This window comes from Nematolebias whitei, chromosome 9, assembly GCF_014905685.2.
Source record: "Nematolebias whitei isolate Nwh7 chromosome 9, NemWhi1, whole genome shotgun sequence".
In the NCBI taxonomy this organism is placed as follows: Eukaryota; Metazoa; Chordata; class Actinopteri; order Cyprinodontiformes; family Rivulidae; genus Nematolebias; species Nematolebias whitei.
This window is the reverse complement of record NC_056506.1, coordinates 43,032,481-43,055,633: the sequence shown is the minus strand read 5'-3', so window position 1 is coordinate 43,055,633 and position 23,153 is coordinate 43,032,481. Positions and strand designations below refer to the sequence as shown.

The 23,153-nt window shown below is 40.3% G+C and overlaps 1 protein-coding gene across 1 annotated transcript in view; it reads right to left on the bottom strand.

Annotated features, from left to right (window-relative positions):
- Positions 1-23,153, bottom strand: part of epb41l3b (erythrocyte membrane protein band 4.1-like 3b) — a 54,869-nt gene that overhangs the window by 8,132 nt on the left and 23,584 nt on the right. Inside the window, exons 5-22 of the mRNA XM_037682378.1 lie at positions 22,156-22,198; positions 21,994-22,069; positions 21,432-21,650; positions 20,634-20,721; positions 16,907-17,059; positions 15,507-15,604; positions 14,921-15,096; positions 12,975-13,159; positions 12,019-12,603; positions 10,794-10,847; positions 7,864-7,899; positions 7,343-7,408; positions 6,569-6,760; positions 4,656-4,718; positions 3,582-4,274; positions 1,900-1,929; positions 1,666-1,734; positions 45-128 (exon numbers count right to left, since the gene is read on the bottom strand). Coding sequence (XP_037538306.1) covers positions 45-128; positions 1,666-1,734; positions 1,900-1,929; positions 3,582-4,274; positions 4,656-4,718; positions 6,569-6,760; positions 7,343-7,408; positions 7,864-7,899; positions 10,794-10,847; positions 12,019-12,603; positions 12,975-13,159; positions 14,921-15,096; positions 15,507-15,604; positions 16,907-17,059; positions 20,634-20,721; positions 21,432-21,650; positions 21,994-22,069; positions 22,156-22,198 — 2,910 coding nt within the window. The remainder of the gene's footprint in view (positions 1-44; positions 129-1,665; positions 1,735-1,899; positions 1,930-3,581; positions 4,275-4,655; positions 4,719-6,568; positions 6,761-7,342; positions 7,409-7,863; positions 7,900-10,793; positions 10,848-12,018; positions 12,604-12,974; positions 13,160-14,920; positions 15,097-15,506; positions 15,605-16,906; positions 17,060-20,633; positions 20,722-21,431; positions 21,651-21,993; positions 22,070-22,155; positions 22,199-23,153) is intronic.

Below are 23,153 nucleotides of genomic sequence, written 5' to 3'. Positions count from 1 at the left end.
TTATCAGATGAGTTACTGTGATGTCAAGTTGTGTTTAGGTTTACCTCGGATGCCTCATAGGTGATGGTTTTCGTCTCTGTGTGGACCACTGGCATGTCTTTGGCAGCCACCTCCACGCCGTCAGGAGTCTGCAGCGCAGACAGAGAACAGAACCAAATAAGTGCCTGCAGACCCGAGTTAGGACCAGCTTCTCTAAAAACTCATATGTTCAACCAAACGCCAAAGAACAGACACTCGTACGACACAGAATGTTTTTGTTGTAAAAACAACAGCCAGCTGGTGTACAAGTCAAATCCACTCAAATAAGCAGCACATGCTCAAAAACAAAGACTGCATGGTTTAGACGTCGAAACAAACGGGCGTTAAACTTTCTAACCCCGTAAAGGAGAGGGGACTGAGGAGAAGTCTGTCGACCACAATTATTACAGTCTTCTGGTTTGTGCAGCAGCAAACGTTGGGGGACGATTGGAGGGGTGGTGGGACCACAGGACCTGATGCAAGTTTACCTCAGACATTCACCAAGAAGGTGATGCAAGTCTGAGTCGCTCAGTTGAGCTGGACTTCAGGTCTTCACTGTCACCACTACCCAACATGTCGTTCCTGCGGTGTGGACGGTTTTTGGGAATTTCTCAGGCTGCGTTCAGCGTACAGATCACCAACTGAAGGCCCGCGAAGCATTACGTTATTAATAAATCAGATGCTCACAGCGCCCAACTCAAACTCTGTCACAGAGAGAAAGAAAACCTGATGATCGACCTCAGGAGGACTGCTGCTGGAACATGAAAGTCCAGTTCATCTGGACCTACTGCAGTCGCTCAGTTTTCCATGAGGTTGTTATGGAGTTGGAGCAGAAGACGCCTGCAGATGCTAAAAAAAACAAACTACTGTTCTCCAAATTTAAGCCTGACGTAGCTACACTCCAGTGAAAGTAAAACAATCCCCATCTTAATGTACTGATTTTAGAACCTTCTTTAAATCCTCAATGCCCAATTTTTATATAAATTTTTTGAATATATCATCATTTGTAAAGTTTAAAACTTATGTCCTGGCTGGTAAAGTCACAATTAAAATTTCTCATTTAAAAAAGTGTCTAACAATAGAAAAAAAAAGCAATAAAAACATGGTAAATGCTGTATTTTTATGGAAGCTTAACTTAAATAACTAAAATAGACGGGTTAGTAACAAGAACTCGTCAAATGTCAGCTCCAACACTAAACAGCAAAGTTTATAGAGCAAATTTTACTGATGTTAAAGTAACTCTTCTCTCCCAGTGGCTAATAATCCAACTGGTCTAGTAATTTTAGTTGAGCCGTTTTCTTTCCCCTGAAAGGTTTTGGACTTTTTAGACACTAAATAATCTTCTTTACCCTCTTCTTCCTCAGTCAGAGACAGTTTGTTTCTTTCTTGCAAACAGGAGCAACACTGAATTCAGTTTCATCTCTTCTATAATTCAGCTGCCACCTTCACCACCTGCTTTACTTTAATGCTGTTAAAATCAGGACAAACTTGTTGAAATAGGCTGCACAGACGTACATTTGCTCTAAAGTTGGTGTAAAAGCAGAAATAAATTATTTATTTCCAGCCAGTAGCTTTCCTGAACTTTGACCATTTTTACCATCTAGCGTTGCTGATTTTATGATCTGCTGACGTCGTCAATACATTTACCATTTGCTTGGCTGGTGATGTCTCCGTTTCCGTGGCAACCACTGTCTTCTCCTCCCCAACAGCTGATGTCTATAAATGATCAATGTGCCATTAGATGAAGCTCTTGTATATTACTCTGACAACACAAATCCAAACATTACAGAGAAGTTTCACATCCTGCCTGACAAGAATAAAACAATCAAGTTGTCGTATAATCTGAAAAGGTGGCACAGAGGATCAGAGAACAGTGGTCACCTTTTGAGAGGAAACACATCCGAGCGTAGACTAATGGAGCACAAGGATGGACGGACACAAGAGCAGAGAAAAAGGTAAAAACTGGACAATCAAAACCACAGTTGACAGAGAAAAAGAGGGAGGAAAAGAAAAGGTTTGCAAAGTTGAAAAGTAAAGATTGTATGGATTATCCTTATGCAGCTTATTAAACGAGCAGATTATGTGTCAAATTTAACAAATCCTAAAATCTAAAATCTGGTTTTAGATCTTCCAAACTCAAGTCTATTTATCTGCTTTTGGAAAATTTTCAAGAACAGAAAAGATACATTTCAAGTAAAACCCATACAATCGTTTTTTTCCACGACTTCTCTTAAGGTTTGCGAGGGGAAAAATAATTTTGGAGTATGAGGCTGAAAAAGCTGAAGGGGTGCCGTCCAGCCAGAGCAATGAAGTCACCACCTCCAGGAAACTGATAGAAGGAACTGAAAGGAAGGAATGGTTTAGCTGAGCATAACGACAGAAACAAACAAGAGCCCGATAAAGCTCCTATTTCTTCCTTCTGGGCTGTGGGCGTCGGCTGCTCGGGCATCAAAGGATGTTTTAGCTGTCAACAAAAAACAAACCTGTTTGTATTTAAAAAAAAAAAAAAAGCTGTGGGTTCGACTGCAACAGTACAACGGGGCTTTAGGGCCACACTAAGAAAAAAACAAAACAAAACATAAAATTATGAGAATAAAGTCGTACAAGACTTTTTTTTTCTGTTTGCAGCTCTCGTTTTTTTTGTTTTGTTTCCACGAGTCGGATTTATGATGCAACCTGTCAATCAATCAAGTAGGCGTGCCAGCTAATGACCAAGCTGAAGCTAAATGCTCCTTACCTGCAGAGAACCCATCAGAGCGTACCACCTTACTGTAAGCAGGTTCAAAGTCCTGATACTGATAATAATCTGATGCTGATGTGCTGACAGATTAACCATCTCCTGATTTGTAAAACCAGTACCAAAGTACAACTTAACAAGGTGCTCAACATTCTTTATTTTGCCACAGTTAAAATGCGGTAACCCCTGCTTTGTGGGGGCCAAGATGGTGTAGAGGCAGGGCAGCCGGCTTGGGACCCGAAAGTCCCAGGTTCGATCCCCAGTCACTGCACATCACGTGGCGTCTCTGGGCAGCACGTCTCATCCCCAAAATGCCCCCCCCGGGCGCTTTCAATAGCTGCCCACTGCACCACCTGGTGGTGGATGGGTTAAATGCAGAGACTAATTTCGCCATTGTATGGAAACATACAGTGCTGACATTGTGATGACATTATTATTATTATTATTTGTGTCCGAGTTTGAATAATATTACGACTCAATTAGCTTCGGATTGGGCATTTGCTGACACACCTACTGGACTGATTGACACGTCCCCCCCCCACACACACAAAAAAAAGAAGTCTTGAACTACTTTATTCTTGTAATATTAAGACTTTATTCTCGTAATTTTATGGCTTTAAATTTTTTTTTCTTTACGTGGCCCTAAAGCCCCATCGTACAATAGAAAGCAGCAGTTCTGACACTAAATGCTAGATGTTATAAGGGATCGTTAGCCATGCACGTGGCTCGTTTACGCTGCCGTTAGCCTGGTGTGGCTGCAGAAGGGAAGGCAATGGGGGTGGGGCAGGGGGTGCAGCCAAAACTGTTTTTAGTCGTCATACAGTACCACTGCTAAGGATGTAGCTGAAGTCTCAGAGACTGACATCTGAGTCAGGCTGGACTTTGGCTGCACAGACTGGACGTCTTCAAAGGTAAAGATTTCTGTCTTTTGCATCAGCCAAGTGTCCTCCTTTGTGGACACACTGACGAACTCCGAAACCTCCACCTTCTCCTCCTCAGAAATCCAGGAGGCCATTGCTTTCTTAGGCGAGTCAGTGCCTTTAATCTGTGTCGCGTCACCGGTTTTTATCTCCGTCTTTAGACTCAGCAGCTTGACTCCTGCGGTTTGCCCTTCTGCACCAACGCAAGTGTCTTCCTTGAAAGTTTCCGTCCCTTTCTTGTCGGTGTCTAACTCCGCTGGGACAGCAGGCTCCTCTTTTTCAACCAAGGCGCTCATCTCTTTGTCCTCAGCGTCTGGTTTATCCTCTGCCTCCTTAAAGATAATGAGTGCTCCTTTCTTGTCAGTGATGGCCTGGGACACTTCCTGTCTCACAGCTCCGGGGCTGACCTTCACCACTGACTTCTCTGATGCCTCCTCCTGGGAGTCCGGAGTTTTCTCTTCCACCTCCTCCCTCAGGGTACCGTCCATGAAGACGTCGTCATCTATAGTGGTTGACAAACTAATCCCGTGAGGCCCGGAGGAGGTGGCCCCATCTGTTATAACACTATCCGCCACGTATTTCACCAGATATGCTGCCGCCTGGGGAGACACGACTTATTGGAAAAGGACAATGGACAGAGGGCATCACACAGACAGAACATGGTGGAAACACTCATATAGACACGACAGACAGGTTGAGTCCCACAAATACGTGGATCAATTTGAACTTGGATCAGGAATTATTTAAAACTGATGCTGAGTCTATGGAACAGCAATTTATTTTAGATTTAGCTTTTATTTTGATATCAAAGTGGTGAGAAAAAAGTTAAATTAATCACAATGACAGACTTTTTTTGTTTTAGTGTACATACAGGGAGCCACTTACAGGCAGAGCTGCAAACATACCAAAGAGGAAGAGCAACACGACACCAACAAGAAATTTTCAGAATTTACAGGCATGACGAACAGCAAGCAGCTTACCACGGTGCCTTTAGGTCCCACCTCCTCTTTTGTCTCATCTCCAGTTGGCTGTTCATCTTTAGTCTGCGGAGAAAAGCAAACAGAAAGGTCATATATATTCAGAAAAGCAAACACACCTTGGCTGAAATAAACAGGTAAAACAAGAAAGTTCTGGTTCTGAAAGACGGTGTCATTTTAGAACCATCTGATGTCAGATAATCCTGTTATAAGAATATTAATCTGCTCATTAGTCCCGCATGAAGTCATTTAAGGGAGATAAAAGTGTCACCATCTATTACCATGATATTCATATCATAACCAGTTGCTGCTACAGTTAATCAAAGAAAAAAAACCCACATTAAATAAATTTATTAAATGCATTTAAAGCTGCCATTTTAGTTACCGTGTTGGCAAATTTACCATGACTCAAATTTCATTTGTGTGCCAACTCAAAATGAGTTGATAGATCAGATGAATTTCAATAAGAAGCAAATATCTTCATTTACTGCACAATTAAAACATTTGAGAAGTCGTGCCCTTTATTCTGTAATTACATAACCTGAAACCACAAACACTTTGTGGATCTGGCGGGCAAATTCAGAAAATAAAAATGAATAACTTAAATAATAAACGTAACGATACATTAAAAGTTAACTATGGAAGAGGGTTAGAGCTCTTTGGAACCTACATCCATTGCAGTCAATTTCAGGAATTTATTGTCCAGTAATAAAAGAGAAATTATTAACCTTTTAAAGCTAAATGGCATACAACTGGATGTCGATTCCAACAGAAAGGCAGAACTACCGGTAATTTTAATTTGTCAAGTTTTGAGCCAGAATTTCCAACAGTACACATGTGAAGAAAAACAAACACTGACCATTTATGAATATCATCACACCTCTAGTCAAACAATGGGAAGAAGGAGGCTCACGGGAAGAGTGTTTGGTGATTTAAACCTCTGACACTAGGGATGCACGATATTATCGACATGGTATCGTATGGGCTGATATTAGCAATAAAGTGAAATATTGGACATCGGCCATTCCATCAAAATAACTCACAGATGTAAAAGGTGCTGTTTTTGTATGACAACCCAGTGACTAGGATGCCTGCAGCGCCAGCACATTATGACGTCACACGCGCCGTTGAGATTTGTAAAAATTTACAAATTTGCACTGTTCGAGTGTTTTCTTTGTGTTAGAGAGAGTAAATCTCATGAATAAATTTGACATTAAACATAATCCAAGTTGAAGTGTTTCATCATTTTCAGCCCCATTTTTGACATCTGCATTTGATGGCAGGCCAAATTGACAAAGACCATGCAGAACAATGTAGTCTTTTAATTCCACAGCAGAAAACGCTACGTAGTCTCTAAGTAGGTCTAGAGGAGAAAATATCGTTATCGGCTAAATAAGTTTTAACATATTGGCCAAAAATCCAATATCGTGCATCCCTATTTGACACAGATACACTAATTGGTGTGTGATTGTAGATAAAACATAAAAAAAAAGAGTTCAAATGCATTAAAAAATGTGTAGAGGTGTGAACAAGAAAAATTATTTATAAGGCTTTGTAATTAATGGTAATTTAGGGGAGACCTACAAGCTCCCAATTGGTTAAATCTGAACATCCCTGACAAGAGGCTTCTAAATCAAAGATGCAAAAATGTAAAGGATCACTTAGGAAAACTTAAAAAATGCCAAAGTTGCTTTTACCATAAGTGAAACGTCCAAAAGCATTTGTAAATAACGAGAAGTATTTTGAAAAGGTTCAAGAAAAACTCAAAACTTCAAATTGTTTTTAGTAAATATGAAAGGGTCAGAGAACTACAAGTCGTGTAAAATCTTCTAAACCAGATATTTATAATTTTATAAACTTCTCCGTGGTGACGCCACCCTTCAGACAGACATGCCGTCACTCAGTCTGCAGCTTACGTCCTGCGGCTCCAGCGGCTCAATCATCGGCGCTTCATCTCCTCGGGGTGAGCGCAGCGGTGACGAGGAGAGTCTCTTCTCCCATTCTGTCTGACCAGACATACCGCCGCCGCCGCTGGTTTCCAGGAAGGAGCGCTTCAGTTCGCTGACATTTGTCTGGTGCTTGGCCACCTCAGGAGGAGGCTCTGAGTCCTACAGTGGTCGATGAACCATGACACAAGGAGGTGAACGGAAGGAGCAGTGCAGCGGGAACGACGGTCATGCTTTACGTACGAACGGTAGCTTGCATATCCAATGGGTTACAAAAAGGTTTGGAAACAAAATGTAGTTATCTGCAGTCTGTGGCGTTATTTGCTTCCCTATGTTTATTGTTGTTTAGGTGGTTCTGCAGGCTACCTGTGCAGCATCTGGCAAAAACAGCAGAAAAACCCAAATGCATGGCAGCTGATGATGCAGCTTGTACTTAAATGCTTCAGGAGCATTTAAGAGCAGCTTAATTCAATAAAAATAAATGGTTTCATGCATGAAGTCATAGATTTAGCTTTACTGGTTTGGTTAAAGCACAACACTCCCACATTTCACTAAAATCTAATGAATCCAGTTGAATTTGTTACATTTAGCTTTTAATTTATTTGAAAAGTCGCAGCAAGAACTACAGAAATTCACACGGGAAAATCCAAAAACACAGATTGAAGTTCTATCAATCAACACGGTTCTTCATACCTAATAATCACCCGCATGCATTTTTCAGACATGCACTGTTTGCTTACCAACCTCTAGCATCAGATTACTATGTCTGATAAAAACGTTTTCCCCTTTTACTCGTCTTATGAAACTATACTGCAAAGACAAGAAAAGGGGAAAAGAAATTAAATTCCAACTCTTGTCTGAAAAAAAAATTAATGGGAGTTTTGTCTTTCACAGTTCGGCTGTTAATGAGAAATGACATGATGGGAGAAAAACATTTCACACAAATTAAACAGAATGGATAAAAATACAACTTAAAAACTATAAAATCTTGGGTGTAGCTGCATGACTCCCCTATAAAAAAAATATTACACGAACAAAAAAAAAAAGCACTTTGTGGATGGATTTCAGATTTTATGGAAGCAGCAGCTCTGCAGCAACAGTCAGAGATAAAGTCAGTCTGCTGTGTTGTATGGTAGTGAGAGGGTGAACAGCAGCAGCAGCAGCAACAGCAGGAAAGCCAGAACGAAGGAATGGGACAACATTTCATAGTGCATCTAACAAAGGTACGATGCACTGAGCGGAGCCATGAAGCGACCCCGGTGTACCTGAGTCCGCATCTCAGAGTCCTCATCTGCTTCCGACTGATGGGGGGTAAAGAGGAGAGCACAGAGACAGTGAGACAAAGCAGCAAAGAGCCATTTAAGAGAAGAAATGCAGAAGGACAATAATCAGGGGAGGGGAACACAAAGCGAGCGGCAAGGAGCTGGAAATAAGGGAAGGAAGCCAACATCCCTCTACTAAACAGTATTTAGTCAATCAGACATTTGTCAGGGGAATTTAGGCAAAGGTTATGGATGTTTATCATCAACTAATGTTAAATTAATGTTGAATCACGTGTATGAGGTCAGAGTCTTGTCTGCTCAGAGAGAAGCCTGCAGGTGCACGGAGGAGCACCTGATAACTCCAAGGCCTTGTCCTCATCTGTAAGCTGGAAAGCAGAGGTCGTCTTGACCTCGCCTCTGTCTAATAAGCATACACTAGAAAACACTTCCTGCCTCACTGTCCGCTGCAGATTCTCACTGACGAGACTCTAAGCATGTAACTTTGCACATCTGTGAATAAGCCTGTCACGATAACAAATTTTGCTGTGCAATTAATCGTCTCACAAATTATTGCGATAAACGATAATATTGTTTGAAATTTGACAATAATTAGTAATTATTGTCAAATTTAAGAAGAAATGTTGGTTAATTTTTGTGTTTAATACCTTTTTTTCACCACTGGATGGCAGTAAAAGGCTGTTTGAACCCAAGGATGGATAGTGAGGGAGCGAGCAGCCTGTCTCTTTAAGAAAAATGGAAGGGAGGCCCCTTGATGTGACATGGGCTGTCTGTCGTTCCTGTTTTTCGATTCACAAAATGGTGGACGCTTGGTTTGAACTCTTTAGCATAGCATTTGTCACACAAAGTTTTCAATAATAATATATATATAAAAAAAATCAGTAAACAAGTTCTCAGCTTCTTTTTGCAGAGAAAAAACTTTTTAGACGAAGGCACAGGTTTCAACTGTGAATTTTTAGAGCTTTAACAAGGCAGAGTTTTTTTCCCCCAAGGTCGGCCTGTTAGCTTAGCTCGTAGCTTAGCTTCTCAGCTTAGCTACTTTTAACGATCCAAAAACGTGATTTTGGACGGTTAAAACAGATTTTAAAGAGAAAAGAGAACGGGAGGGGGTTAGTGAAGACCACCGGAGTTGAGCCTTTTGTCATCCAGTGTCTTCAGTAGAAAGAGAGACGAAGAAACGATAAAGCGATAAATTAAAATTATCGACCTCATTTTTATTTATCATGCGATTAATTGATTTATTGTTTATCGCGACAGGCGTATCTGTGAAAGCCTTATTGTGACCGTATATTTGCGAGTAAAAGACCGGTTATAAAAATCTTCTTGTGCCCTCAGAGTGGCTTATTTGAGCAAGCAGATTATGAAAGGATATCTAGCTTATTAACCTAAGTTTGAATTTAGACACCTGAACAAATTTAGACTTTGACTTGTTGTTCGCATTTATTGTATGTGGCTACAGCAACAATGTAAAACATGCTTTAATAGGAGACATATTTTTGTAATGTAAAAGCAGATTTAAAATGTCATCAATATATGTCTACTTTCAAACAGTGTAATAATTAGGGATGCACGATATTATGATGCCGATAATATCGTTAAATTTCAATATCGGACATCGACCATTCCATTAAAATAACTCGCCGATATAAAAGGCGCTGTTTTTGCCTGTAGCGGCAGCGCAACGTGATGACGTTACAGCGGCAGCACAACGTGATGACGTTACAGTGGCAGCGCAACGTGATGACGTCCCGTGCGCCTACCTGATCTCACAGCGGAGAGGAAAATTCAAAATGTTGGCGGTGTGGAAGTTTTATTTTTAGTTGGTGAGGATGTCGGATTCTGAAGATTTATGAACTACGTTGAGCCTCGCTACATCGTCTGCGGTCGGAGATATTTTTCCGATGTAACGTTACCCGAGTTACAAGCCGTCATTTCCGACGACATTGAGAAGCTAATAGCCGATAGCACGACTTGTTGGGTGAGTTTTACCACAGACAACAATGGACAGACAAAAACTTTGAACTTAAAGTCTGTCCTTCATGCACAGGAGTGCAGAGGACCCCACACTGCAGCTATAGGAACCTGGAACAAGCCTCCACAAGTGAGACAACATCGCAGGTGATTAATGCTAATAAATAACGTTTAACACTTTTCATTTAATATAAATTAAAGTGCTATGCATATCATATGGCTGTTACTGAATATATGTCACCAGCTTTTACAGCTGTTACACAATTTTTGTAGTAAATAAGCCTAAATAAGTGTGCTATGTTCTGACAAAGGAACGTATATCGGTATCGGCCAAATAAGTTTTAACATATCGGCCAAAAATCCAATATCGTGCATTCCTAATTAGAACCCCAACAGTGTAAAAATATTAAAGCTCTGTCCTGCTTTTTGTCTGTTCTCGTTTCAAAAGGAACAATTCCCCAGAGTCTGCAGTCAAATTTCATCCTGCAACCATTTTTGTAATAAAATAGTCGTGCACAAATGTAAAACCCTCCTATGCCAGAGGTTGTTTTTTAACAACAAAGAAACAAAATAATTAACGTGGTAATTGCCTGCTAAGATTATTTTACACATTAATCTGTGAAATTAAGGGCTTTTAGTGTGAAGACTAATTTTGTCAAAATTTAAAAAAATGAAGTTCATATTATATGAAATATTTATTGTGTTGATTGTAATAAAACTAGCAAAAAACTTTTTGAAACGGGAAGATATTGAAAAAAAAAGGTGTTTTACAGTCAAATAAATAAAAAAAACACCACAAAATAAGAACTAAACGTGCAAAACCAAATAATTTACATGCATGACATGCAGTACTTTGGATTCACACACGCTTCATAATATTTCAGTGACAATGAGCCTTTTCCATTTCTTTGTCTGAAATAATGTTTAGTTATTGATGTACAAACCTCTGTAGCAGTTATCTCTCCATCAAAGGCAAAGTCTGTTTGCTCGCTGTCAGTCTGCATTTGCAGACCAAACCAAAACAATCCGAGTTGCAAGTAAGAAAAACAAGAAGGTCCCAATATTTAAACATTAGACAAATTTAAAAAATAAAATTCTTATCAAGAATAATCATCATAACCACAAATGGGACAAATGGAGATGCTTTGACTGTTGGAACTGTAAGCTAAACACGATCAGACAACAGTACAGGTAAGATCTGAGAGACAACAGAAAGATAAAAAGCAAAGAATAAGATCAAATAAGCAAAACAGACTCAGAGGAAGTTGAAACCATCAGTCGGTCACTGACATTTAAACGGGTTTGTTATGAATTTGGAAAGGCTGCCAGATGTACATTTCTTCACATCTGCAGGACAAGCTTCGTTAAAATCTGATGATTTTTGTGGCCGAACAGTAACCTGACTTTCAGGCCCTCCCCCTCCTCTTCGTGCATGTCAACACTGTGGGTGATGTGGATGCATTTAGTCGTCAGTCTCACTGCATCACAGAGCGTTACGTCTCACACAGATCATCCAAAAGTGAGCTGCTTGGTGGAAAAATGTCTCGTCACTCCTCTCTTTTAGCAGCAATTTGATTTAAATGATTCATTTTCATTTGTGCAGCTCTGGTTGAGTCAGTCAGCAATGCAGAGAGACTGAGTGCAAAGATAAATATGGAAGAGTTTACATGCAGCTGATGTGGCTAAACCCTGTTTGAACAGTTGTAGGTAAAATATGGACATGATGGGTCAACAAGGAGATGGGTTAGGCACAAAGCCATGAATTTAGTGAAGGATTAATTTCTAAATGAAGATAGCTTTATTCTTTATTCTAGATACATTATAATAAATTATCTGTGATGCTGAAAAAATTTAATTTGACGCCCATGCTGCTAAAACCAACTATTTGTGTCTAACCCCCTCATTTGGGGTGAAAAGGCCAATCAGGCATGAAACGATGAAACTTGCAGGTTCGACTGTGACTTGTGATGATGATGAGGATGATTTCCACAAGATGAGCTTGTGACTGGGCAGAGATGAGGTTCTGAAAGTAGGAGACTGAGACACTGGGACACTGTCTCCAGGTCGTCTTTAACTGGTGAAACAGTTACAGGACAGCAAGTTAACAAGTATAATGGATCGGCTGAGCCAGAGGTGGGTACTGGAACATACAGGCGTACACACACACACCTCCTCTTCCTCTGAACTGTCATGGTCATGGTAGCTCTGGGCTATGGAGGCGGTCAGGGAGGCTGCCTTGGGCTCCAGGTAGCAGAGGCACAGCGCCAGTGGGAAGGAGAGGGTGAGGGCGTAGGGGACGGAGAAGGAAGTAGAGAGCAGGAAGAAGAAGATGAAGAGGAAGCAAGGGATGAGTGACGGTGATTTTATGGGGAGGAAGTGATGCGCGCACTCAGGGAGGAAGCGCATCTCGGACAGATCAGGGAAGGTGATGTACCCGTCCTCGTCTAGGATGGAGGACAGGTCGGGAAGGTGCAAGGAGAAAGAGAAGAGAGTGCCGCCGTGTCGCTTCCCCTGCTCCAGCCTCTGCCTGCGGGCTGACAGCAGCAGCGCCTGCTCCTTCAACAGGGCGGCTTTGTGTTCGGCGCGGGCTTGCCGCCGGCGGCAACTGGTGCCGCTCTTGACTGGGCTAACAGATGAGGCCCGCTTGCGTGCGCTCTCCCTGCGCCTGCGCCGTACTTTATTTGATGAGACGGGAGATGAGGGGAGTGAAAGCTCGTTGCGGAGGGGGTCATGTGTGTACAGATGAGGGGTGCGCTGATGGAAGGAAATGTCAACGAGGAGATGATGTGTGTGCAAATGGAGAGAAGCGAAGGGGAAGAAGGGGAGAATGCATGAGCACACACGAGTAAAGTGTGGGGTCGATGGAAGGACAAGAAAAGAAAAGCTGATTAGTAAAGCGAACACAAGATGAGAAGCACAAAGGCCTGTCTACTGCAGCGACTGGGAAATTCACATCAGCCATAAAGAGGTTTAATAAGAAAACAAAAAACAAAAATAAATAAATGCTTAAAAAGGCAACCATAGCACCTTCATCTGACTCTTTCACTTGACAACTGAACGAAAACCAAGAGTCAAAATGGGATTATTTCAAATGTCTGCATTGAAGAGGTGGGCCAGCAGTTTACCTTTGTGTCATGTCTGAGTGGTGTTGTGGGAGCAGGTTCTGGTGTCTCCTCCTGCTCCGCCTTCTCCTCCTCTGCCTTTCTCTCTGTCGTTACCGTGGTGATGATGTCCTCTTTGGCAATGACTTTCTGTGCCCCGTCAACGCTGCCGTCCTTGGCAGGAGTCTCGTGGTTCTCCATTATAGGAGCTGAAACACCAGAAGACAAAGACGAACGAGGCGGACCTTATTTTGTGACATTTTATAAACACCATATGTTTGTTTTGAATTTCTGTGAAAAAGGAGAGCAGCCGAATAAAAGGGTTTGATTAATTTTTGAACACGGTTGTTATGATAGCCATTGTGGCTTTGTCAGCGTTTACAAGAAAAACAAACATACAAACAAACAAAAAAACTAATTTGCATTTTCAACAAAGGATTTTACAAACAAACAAAATCGTGAAGAGTTTAATAGCTTAGATGGTGCTTAGCCACCCAAGCCAGTCAAGGCAGATGGCCGCCCATGAAGAGCCTGGTTCTGATTTCTTCCTGTTAGACGGGAGTCATTCCTTTCCACTGTCACCAATGTGCTTGTTTAGGAAGTGAGATTGCGACAAAGTGAAGATTCAACACAATTGGCTGGCTTCCTCAGAAAGACAACTTTTCATAAAGGGCATTTTACGTTTTTGTACAGTGCCCTGAGATGATTTTAGTTGTGAATTATGGTGCTTTGCCTCTGTCTCAACTCTCATGGGCTCTGCACCACACCACACCAGTTAAGGGCCTGCCCGCTGCCGGTACCCACCTCCACTCAGCCAGGTTTATGGGATCATCTTGCTTGAGGTTTCAAACGAACTGCTCTGAGGTAACGATTTTGACGTAGGCAGAGAGCAGCTGTTGACTGGCCAGCGAAGCTACGTCACTGGATGACCCGCCCAGCAAAACTGCAAACTACATCTGAACCTCCACTTTCTCACCGTGTTGACAGATGGCAACACAAGAAACGAGCGCATTTACAGAGAGATATCGGAGATGATAGTGCAACATGAATACACACGGACTTATAAACAGTGCTGGGATAAGCTAAAGAAATTGAAGTTCGATTACAGGGCGAGTAAGGACCACAGCGGGCGGAGTGGCTCGAACACAATGATCAGTTACGATCCCGCCCACTTTGCACTGACCCCCACAGAGCGGGTAAACAAGTCAGTGACAAATCTTTAGGTTACTGTTGTAATCCTGGGTCTCTGAGTAGCAAAGCGCCCAGCGACCGAGCTTGCGCACGAGTTTATGGACAGTTTAGATAAGCCCCGAGAGTGACACAGTACCTCGAGCTAGGGGGAGGGCTCCTGCCCTCCTTGACACCGACAAGCTTACTTTCAGCCAATCCTGGCTGGTGTAGCGTAATAGGAGCTTCTGATGAGGTTACACCGAGGGAGTTTCCAATGTGAGACACAAAATGAATGCTATGAAAGAGAACACCTACACCTGAGAAGCACTGATAAGTCGAGAGCTGAGTGGAGTCGCACTTACCAATGGCAAAGTGGCTTTTGTGCTATGTATATAAACTGAAGTGAACTGATTTGTGCAGCACGGTGGTGCAGTTGGTAGCGCTGCCGCCTCTCAGCAAGCAGGTCGCCGCAGTTCAAATCCCGGCCGGGGGCCTTTCTGGGTGGAGTTTGCATGTTCTCTCCGTGCATGCGTGGGTTTTCTCCGGGTACTCCGGTTTCCTCCCACAGACCAAAAACATGCATGTTAGGCTGATTGGTAACTCTAAATTGTCCCTAGGTGTGAGTGAGAGAGTGAATGGTTGTTCGTCTCGTTTGTCTCTATGTGGCCCTGTGATGGACTTGCGACCCGTCCAGGGTGTACCCCGCCCCTCGCACAGTGACTGCTGGACATGGGCACCAGCGACCCCCGTGACCCAAAATGGAATAAACGGGTAAAGAAAATGGATGGATGGTTTCTTACCCCCATCTAAGCTGCGGGACATGTTGTAGCGTTTGCTGGAGGAGCGCTCGAAAAGCGGGGCCGGCCTGGCGATCTGAGCGCTGGCGCTACGAGTCTGAGCCTGTGTTCTGCCGCTGTAACGAAACTTGGAGCCAAGGCTGAGGAACTTTTTGGGGGGAGCCTCTGGAGACACGAGCCTGTAACAAGTTACAAACATGCTCATTAAACAAACTAGGAATAAAACCAAAGCTAAGTCAAGCACTAAACCTCCTACTCGTCTGAATCGTCTTCAGGGAGACCCAAGACTGGATTTGCTACTCAAAATGACTCAAAAGACCAATTTTTGCTTAAAGCAGCAACTCTGTGATGTACATACTACTACTAACAGCCTTAACACTGCCCCCGTTTCCCAGAAAGAAAAAAAAAACAAGTACAGTAGTGAACTGCAACGCTGGCATGACTGCATAATTGCATAATGCCAAAGAAGTACCATGGGGATGATTTGACTTTGCTGAATCTGTCATTTTATTATAATTAAAACATAGTATGCATTTTATGTAATTAACCTTCCCCAGTCAGAAATAAAAGTAATCTTAAATCTTTTTACCTGAAGAAGGTGTGGTGCTCCACGCAGACCTTCCATAGTCTTTTGGCAGCGCGATGGTTTGGGAGTTTGAAACCAATCGTACTTTCAAACTGCTCAAACTGCAACACAAAGATAATGCTGAGTTTCATCCATCTTTTTATTTTAACCCTTTAATATACAGAAATTATTCTAGCACTATCAATTTTTAAACAATCTGCGTTGCGGTGCTCTGCTATTTTTGCCTTAGATCTTAACATAAATCATTCATCCATCTCCAAATTCAGTGTTCCAGTTCAATATTTAATCTTTCTTACATAAAAAGCTGCCCACTCTGCAGAGCAAACCCAGATGAAAGATGGATTTGACAGCCAAATAGTGCTGAATAATAAACTGCAGTTCAGTCAAAGATATATTCTTGTGTTATTATTGGAGTGTAACTTCGGGAGTCTGATCATTTTTTTCATCTCGACATGAAAAAGAACAAAAGTTAAGATCCAGTGTTCAATGTTTAGAGTCAGCATGAACCAGTTATGTACTTGGAACAAAATGTAGTGGATTTTATTTGAAAATAACGCTGACTGTGCTGTTGTTGCATGTTGTTTCAAGAAAGAATAAAAAAAAATAATAATAATAATCTTACAAACAAACTTTCTGTCAGATGAAACACACAAGTGCTTTTCATTTGAAGAGGTGACATCACTGATGTGGTGTTAACAGTGGAATCAAATATTTCCAACAAAAATATATTTATCAAAAATACAAAATGATACACTGAATTATGACAAACTGTACAAAACAAAAAGAATAATGAAAACATCCGCCTTCAAAACAAGCATTTTTTAAATAAAAAAACAGCTTTCTGCAGCTGAATACAAATAAAATCCCTGATCTGTATGAGCACAACTAGGGATGCACGATATTATCGGCATGGTATCGGTATCTGCCAATATTAGCGATAAAGTTAAATATCGGCCATACCATCAAAACAACTCACAGATATAAAAGGCTTCTGTTTTAAGTAAATTTGTCATTAAAGAAACTGTCAAGTGCATCTATTAATGCACTAGGACTTAAGCACTTTTCACTTGTCGCTGCACTTGCACTCATCGAGTGTCTTAACGTTTGTGTTAAGAGTAAATGTCATGAATAAATTTGACACTAAACATAATCCAAGTTGAAGTGTTTCATCATTTTCAGCCCCTCTTTTGGCATCTGCATTTGGTAGCAGGCCAAATTGACCAAGACCATGCAGAATAATGCACTATTTTAATTCCACAGCAGAGAAAGCTATGTAGTCTCTGTAAGTAGGTCTAGGGAAAAATCAGCCAAATAAGTTTTAACATATAGGAATATCGGAAAAAAAATCCAATGTCGTGCATCCTTAATCACAACAAATATAACATGACTGTTACTGTCCTTACCTCACCAGGACGGATTTTGATATAAAAGTTGTTCCTCTTGTAGGAGATTTTGAGGATTTTGGGCCAGGCAAATCTGTTAATCCGCAACCGGTCTCTATAGATGAGGAGGCCACTTGCACAAACTCCTAGCATTATCTCCACAGCCTCAGAGTCCTGAAAACAACACACAGCAAGAAATGACAAGAAATTAACTTTATTTCCTCACAACTTAAAAAACTTTAAACTAATTAAAAAAAAAAAAAATCACAAACTACAACGCCATTCTTATTTTCTTTAATCTAAAATGCACAAACTTGGATAAACTCTTCGGTTTCTACAGGAGGTGGTCAGGCACAGCAGAACAAAGTAGAAATTCAAATAAAGTTTTGTGATGATAACACAAGCGAGCAGGCAGAAAGACAATGAAATCTCTAATCTCCTCGATGCACACAGTGGTGATGCTGATTAATCACTGAGAGGAGTGTCATTTGACAAAAGCAACAGTGAAGTTTAGGGAAAATTATGCTCTTCACTGCACAAAGCGTGAAATGACCGGGTGAAACCAAAGCACTGGTTCAAAGCAGAAAAACAGTCCGAAGCGATAAATGGGATGTTGAAAATGACAACACTATTTTTAACCATGCACATGTAGAAAAAACACTCACTGAGGTGATGTAAAGCACATGGAAAGCAGCCTCTTACCTCTCCCTCAGCTGGAGCCAAGCTTTCATAGAGATTCCCTACCAACTTTTGCATTTAATGAGAGAGGAGAGAAGACAAAAGAGGATGCTCTTCTGATATGTACATATTTTCTTGTGTACCAAAACTATGACTCACAGAAGCAACATTGTGCATCGATGCCTATTCAGTTTGATCAAAGCTGCTTCCTCATCTCTGTCATCTCTTCTATTCAGATCTGGGAGGGCAATATCCTCCCCATCGCTCACATCTAGGCTCGTTTTGACTTTCAAAGCACTTTTGATAAGCGATTTTTATCAGAGACTGATGAGCGTAATTTTCTTTTTTTATGGTGACGGCTCTCTGGCTCTCTCTTTCCTGCCAGTACCCTGATGGCGCGTATGATGCCGATGGAACAAAACCCAACCAACAAGTCAAGCTGGGCTCCAGATCTACAAACCCACAGAGACGGCGATGAAAAGATGCAGCGGAGCAGCATGTTAAACCGAGGCATCACTGAGCAGCCATGATGTTTGTGAAGTGGCGGTATTTGGTGGGAAGCAACTGCATGAGTGAAATATGTTTAAGATCTCATACAGAAGATGCAAAAAGTACCCATTTTATAATTTGCATGACTGTTAAAATAAATATTTTGGCACAAAGACAAAATTAAGTAAACAGACAATGCATTATTTAATAAATTGTATATTTTGGGATGCAATGCATCAATAACACAACCTCTAGCAAAATGGTTTCCAATTTTGAGTTCTTCTTCAAAAGCTCACAGATCATGAGCAGGCTCTTCACTGCACAGTCTGACACAATTTTACAATAAAGTTTTTACAAAACTTTAACAGTTATTGCTCTATCGATGCGTAAGGGTAAAATGTTAAAATATCTGTTACACTGGATTTATATCTACATATTTTACAAAATGAAAGGAAATAAAATATTTTTTGGGAAAGTGCATTTACGAGTCTGTACAGGCAGCTGGCATGTTCTGCAAACAAAACAGCATAACTCCGTTTTTTTTTACTTTCTCTAATGAAAACAAGCATATGCAAGTTCCTGAATCAAACATTATTTTGTGCAAAGATGCTCTTCATGCACAGTTTTAGTACAAAGATGAACAACTTGAAACAGGCTACAATAATGACCAAGAAAGATGAGGCAGAGTGGTAGTGCTGTGCGTGCATCTTCACATTCATTTGCTCAACACATCAGCATGCTTTGTGAGGAAATTAAGCGTTCTGCCAAAATCGTTCCCGGGTTTGAGGATGTGGAGTGCTCCAACTGTGATTTAGTGCTAAAAAGAAAATGTTTCCCTGATAACCCAAAGGCTTGTTTTATCAAAAACAACAAAAAAATTCTTATAACAATTGACTAAAACTCACTGTCTCAGGTTCTCCTCCTTTAAATACTACCTACCTTTCAGAAATCTCTCCACCTTGAAACATGAAAAAACTGTAAGAAAAAAATCTAATTTTCTGTCGTGTTTGAAGCTAAAAGTGGCAATTAGTTTGTTATGAAGGAAAAATTAGATAAACAAAACATTGTGAGTAAGGTTTTGGAGATTTTTCTGTATTCTGTAACAATGATGGGCCGGCAGGGCCTGCAAAGCCTTTTCTGCTGGCCTAAACACAATCACAATCACTAACTTACATTTTCAGTATATTATTTCTGTTTATTAATATTATTCTGAAACGACTTCATTTCATAGCTTTTTTCACAGTTATGCAGCTTCTAGTAGCACAAGTTTATATCGGGCTCTTATCCAATCATATTTCGACTATAATCATGATGGTATTAAGAGAAAAAACGTAGGGAGGACACCACTGAAGGCCTAGCCCATCACTGGTGTGTACTCATACAGGGGTTGGGGGAGGTCACATAGATTTTGTAAATTAAGTAATCAATCAATACATATATTTAGTTTTTCTGAAAATACATTTTTATTATTGTATGTCTGAGATGTTGCTCTTTGTGTGTATATCTATGGTTCTCAGTCATTCAGGCTAAATCTGCAGAAATGTCATATATAGTCCAGAGATGCAGCAGAATGTGTGCAGAGATGTGGTTGTGTTAATTTGTGCTTCAAACAGGAATGGCTATGAAACATTCACTAGCTGGATTTGCTTCTTTATATTTCACTTGTTGTTTTACTATTGTGCAGCCCACAGCTGCAGAAAAAGCTTCCTCCTGCAGCTGATCAGCTGTTCGTGCACAGCGGAGAAGTGGGCGTGGCCAAGAACGCTTGCAAGTGGCTAAGAGCAGACAGGCAGGGAGCTGAAATCATGACATTCTGTGCTCTTTTAGAGCTTTAGAGTTTAGAAACATTGTTTAGAAAATTGCAAGAGTGTGGGAAGGGTTTATACACACACACAATATATATTATATATATATATATATATATATATATATATATATATATATATATCCTACTTCGCGGTTTTTCACTTAAGCCACGTGATAAACGAGGGATTACTGTATTTGCAAAATAATAGCAATAAGGTAATTTGTTAAGTTCCTAAAACATGTTGAAATTAATTTCCTACTGACAAACTTTGAACTCCCCTGTGCAAAAATCAGACTTTTCTAGTCAAGTCAAAATTTTAATTAGTGATTCATGTTCAGTTTTTTGTTCTGTGAATGTAATAAAATTAATTTCATTTTGATCGATTCTGGCAAAACTTTAAAGTTAAACTTACAATTGGAGAAGCTGCTCTGTTACATGTTTGTTAACTTAAAAAAACAAAAACATGTCAGCTTTTTGGAACATAAATTAATTCATCCTCACATTTCTTGGTTGTATATGCTAATGAAGCTTTAGTTACCAAGCAGGCAGAGTAATTTGTAATTTGTCTGTTTTTAACGAAGACATAGTAATTCTTAAAACTGACTTTCTTAAAATGTAGTTTTAGGAAAGTTTTAGTAAACAATTATATTTCAGGAAGAAGTTGTGGACGTTTTTCATCACCTAGCCTGGGTGTAGTGCAAACAAATATAACTTATTAAAATAAACTTTTTAAGAAATGTATGCAACATTAACAAGTTGTAATCAGTTTGTTACCTTAGCGTGATGAAGGTCAACGCCATACATGGATAGCTTTTTGGCATTTTCCAGGAAATGCATCTCTGCTTCAGCTGGTGTCATCCCCCTAAATCATAATTCAGACACAAACAGATACTTTCATTTAAAATTTCCCAACAAAGTCTACTTGCAAATAAAAAAAATAAATAATAAAATAAAAATCCAGATTTTATGTACACAGATGGTTCTCTGGAATAACAGAACCATCTTTGGGGGCTTTTAGCTGAAGCTCCACTGGGTACCACAAGTGCACCTGTTTTTAAAACAGATTGTCGTCAAAGAGATTTATATCTGTACACCTTCAATCTTCTGGACCAAACAGAACAAATTACACATTCTGATCCAGGAAAAACAGAGGGCTCAAATAAAAATCAGACATGCTGGGTATATAAACAGAAACAACCTTTTAAAGCAGATTAATAATCCACGTTTTAAACATGCACCAGTTAGACACGATGAACTGAAACTGTTCAATCGTAATTCGACGTCTGAAACACAAACTACAGCTGCAAAACCCCAACTTGACATTTTCTTCCGCTAAACTATTTTAGGACGTTTTCCATGATCTGGTTTAATCAGCGGAACCAGTATCACATCTGTGATTACATCAGCACCAACAAATGTTGCATAAACCTCCTTAAATCCCTTTAATTTCTATATCAGGGACAGAAACCAAGCGTTCAGTTACCATTTTGTTTTAAGCACAAAATGAAAACTGAATGGGTAACCCCCAATCTTCAGTTCCACAACTGCATTCTCGATCTAACGAACACTAACTTGTATGTCTTGTGGAGCTCCATGACCTTCTCCTCAAGTTCTTTGGTCTGGTTGGGTGCGAGGCGCAGTTCGCTGATGTAATCGCTGCCCATTTCTTCAGGATCGTAGTCTCCGAGTTCTGACTGCACCGTGTACGAGCCCAGCAGCGTGTGGGTGGCGAACGAGCAAGGCAGGCGACCCGAAACTATATCATCTCTTAGCTGCAAGCACAGGTAGTACCTGCAGGAAGGAGGAAACAGAAGTTATCAAGTCTATGGTGAAAATTTTCTTTATGGGGCTTTAAAGGTTTTAGGGTCTTCATATTCTTTCTTGTCTATTTATTCCCAAATTTACTTTCATATTAGCTCAAAAGATGCCAAATAAAAGACTTAAATATATTCCGATATCCCTGCTTGATTGTTATTATCATAACTCCTACATAAAATGGCAAAAAATAATTAAAATCAAGATTTGAGTGCAGGTGTTACAATTTAACTGCACCAGGGTTCATGTTTTACGCAAACATTCTTTAAGTACTTGGGCAAAAATCTGCAAACAAACACATAAATATACTTCGACTCACCTCGTGATGTCTTCAGTCAACTGTGAGGGGTCTGGGGGGTAAAACTTCACATTGAAAGAGAAGTTCCAGGGACCAGCTGAAATTTAAAAACAAAGTGAATTTACTGCAATGTTGATTTTCGCTACTATTACTACGGCTGTTTACTTGAATTATTGCACTTACTTCTGATCTGCTTCTTCATCTCTTTGGTCGGGTCCAACCAATTCTGCACAAACAATCAAGACAAGAAACTGTCCTTGTCAATTTAAGAGCAAATCACTAAGAAGAACATTTATTTAGAGAGTTGTCTTTACAAGGTATTAAATGCCAGACAATTAGTTAAATATAGCTTTAAATAATGGGTGGTTAGGGTTAGTAGCATCACCTAAAAAGTATTGCATATGGCACATTATATGCCTGTTGACAAACTATTGTAGAGGCAATATTGTTCTTTGACTGATCCGGTGTGGGAGGGGATGATTTTATGGTTTTATGTTGTTCTATGTAAAAAAAATAAATAAATAAATAAAAACAATAACAATACTTACACCCCCCCCCCAAAAAAAAAAAAAAACAAAAAAAAACAAAAAAACAACAACAACTATTATACAGGCATACAAGAATCTATAGAAATGGGCCAGAGTAGCAAAGACCATGCCTAACATTTGACCTTGATTTGTGACCTTGACATTATAGTCTTAGACAGGTAGTTGTGGCACAAATGTGCATTAAGTTTTATTAAACTTATCTTGGCAAATCAGAGGTTACAGACTGGACAAGTAGGCCTGTCACAATAACAAATGTTGCTGGGCGATTAATTGTCTCAGAAATTATTGTGATAAACGATAATATTGTTTGAAATTTTACAATAATTAGTAATTATTTTGACCACTTTTGAAGTTGTTTTGACCACTGGATGACAGTATAAGACTGTCTGAACCGAAGTATGGATAGTGAGGGAGCAAACAGCGTGTCTCTTTAAGAAAAATGGGAGGAAGGCCCCTTGACGTGACATGGGCCGTCTCTCCTTCCTTTATTCGGTTCTAAAAATGGCGGACGCTCGGTGTGGTTTGAGCTCCTTAGCATAGCATTTGTCACAGAGCTTTTAATAAAAAAATTTGTAAACCAGTTCTCAGCTTCTTTTTGTAGAGGAAAAACAAATTTTTACACAAAAGCACGTG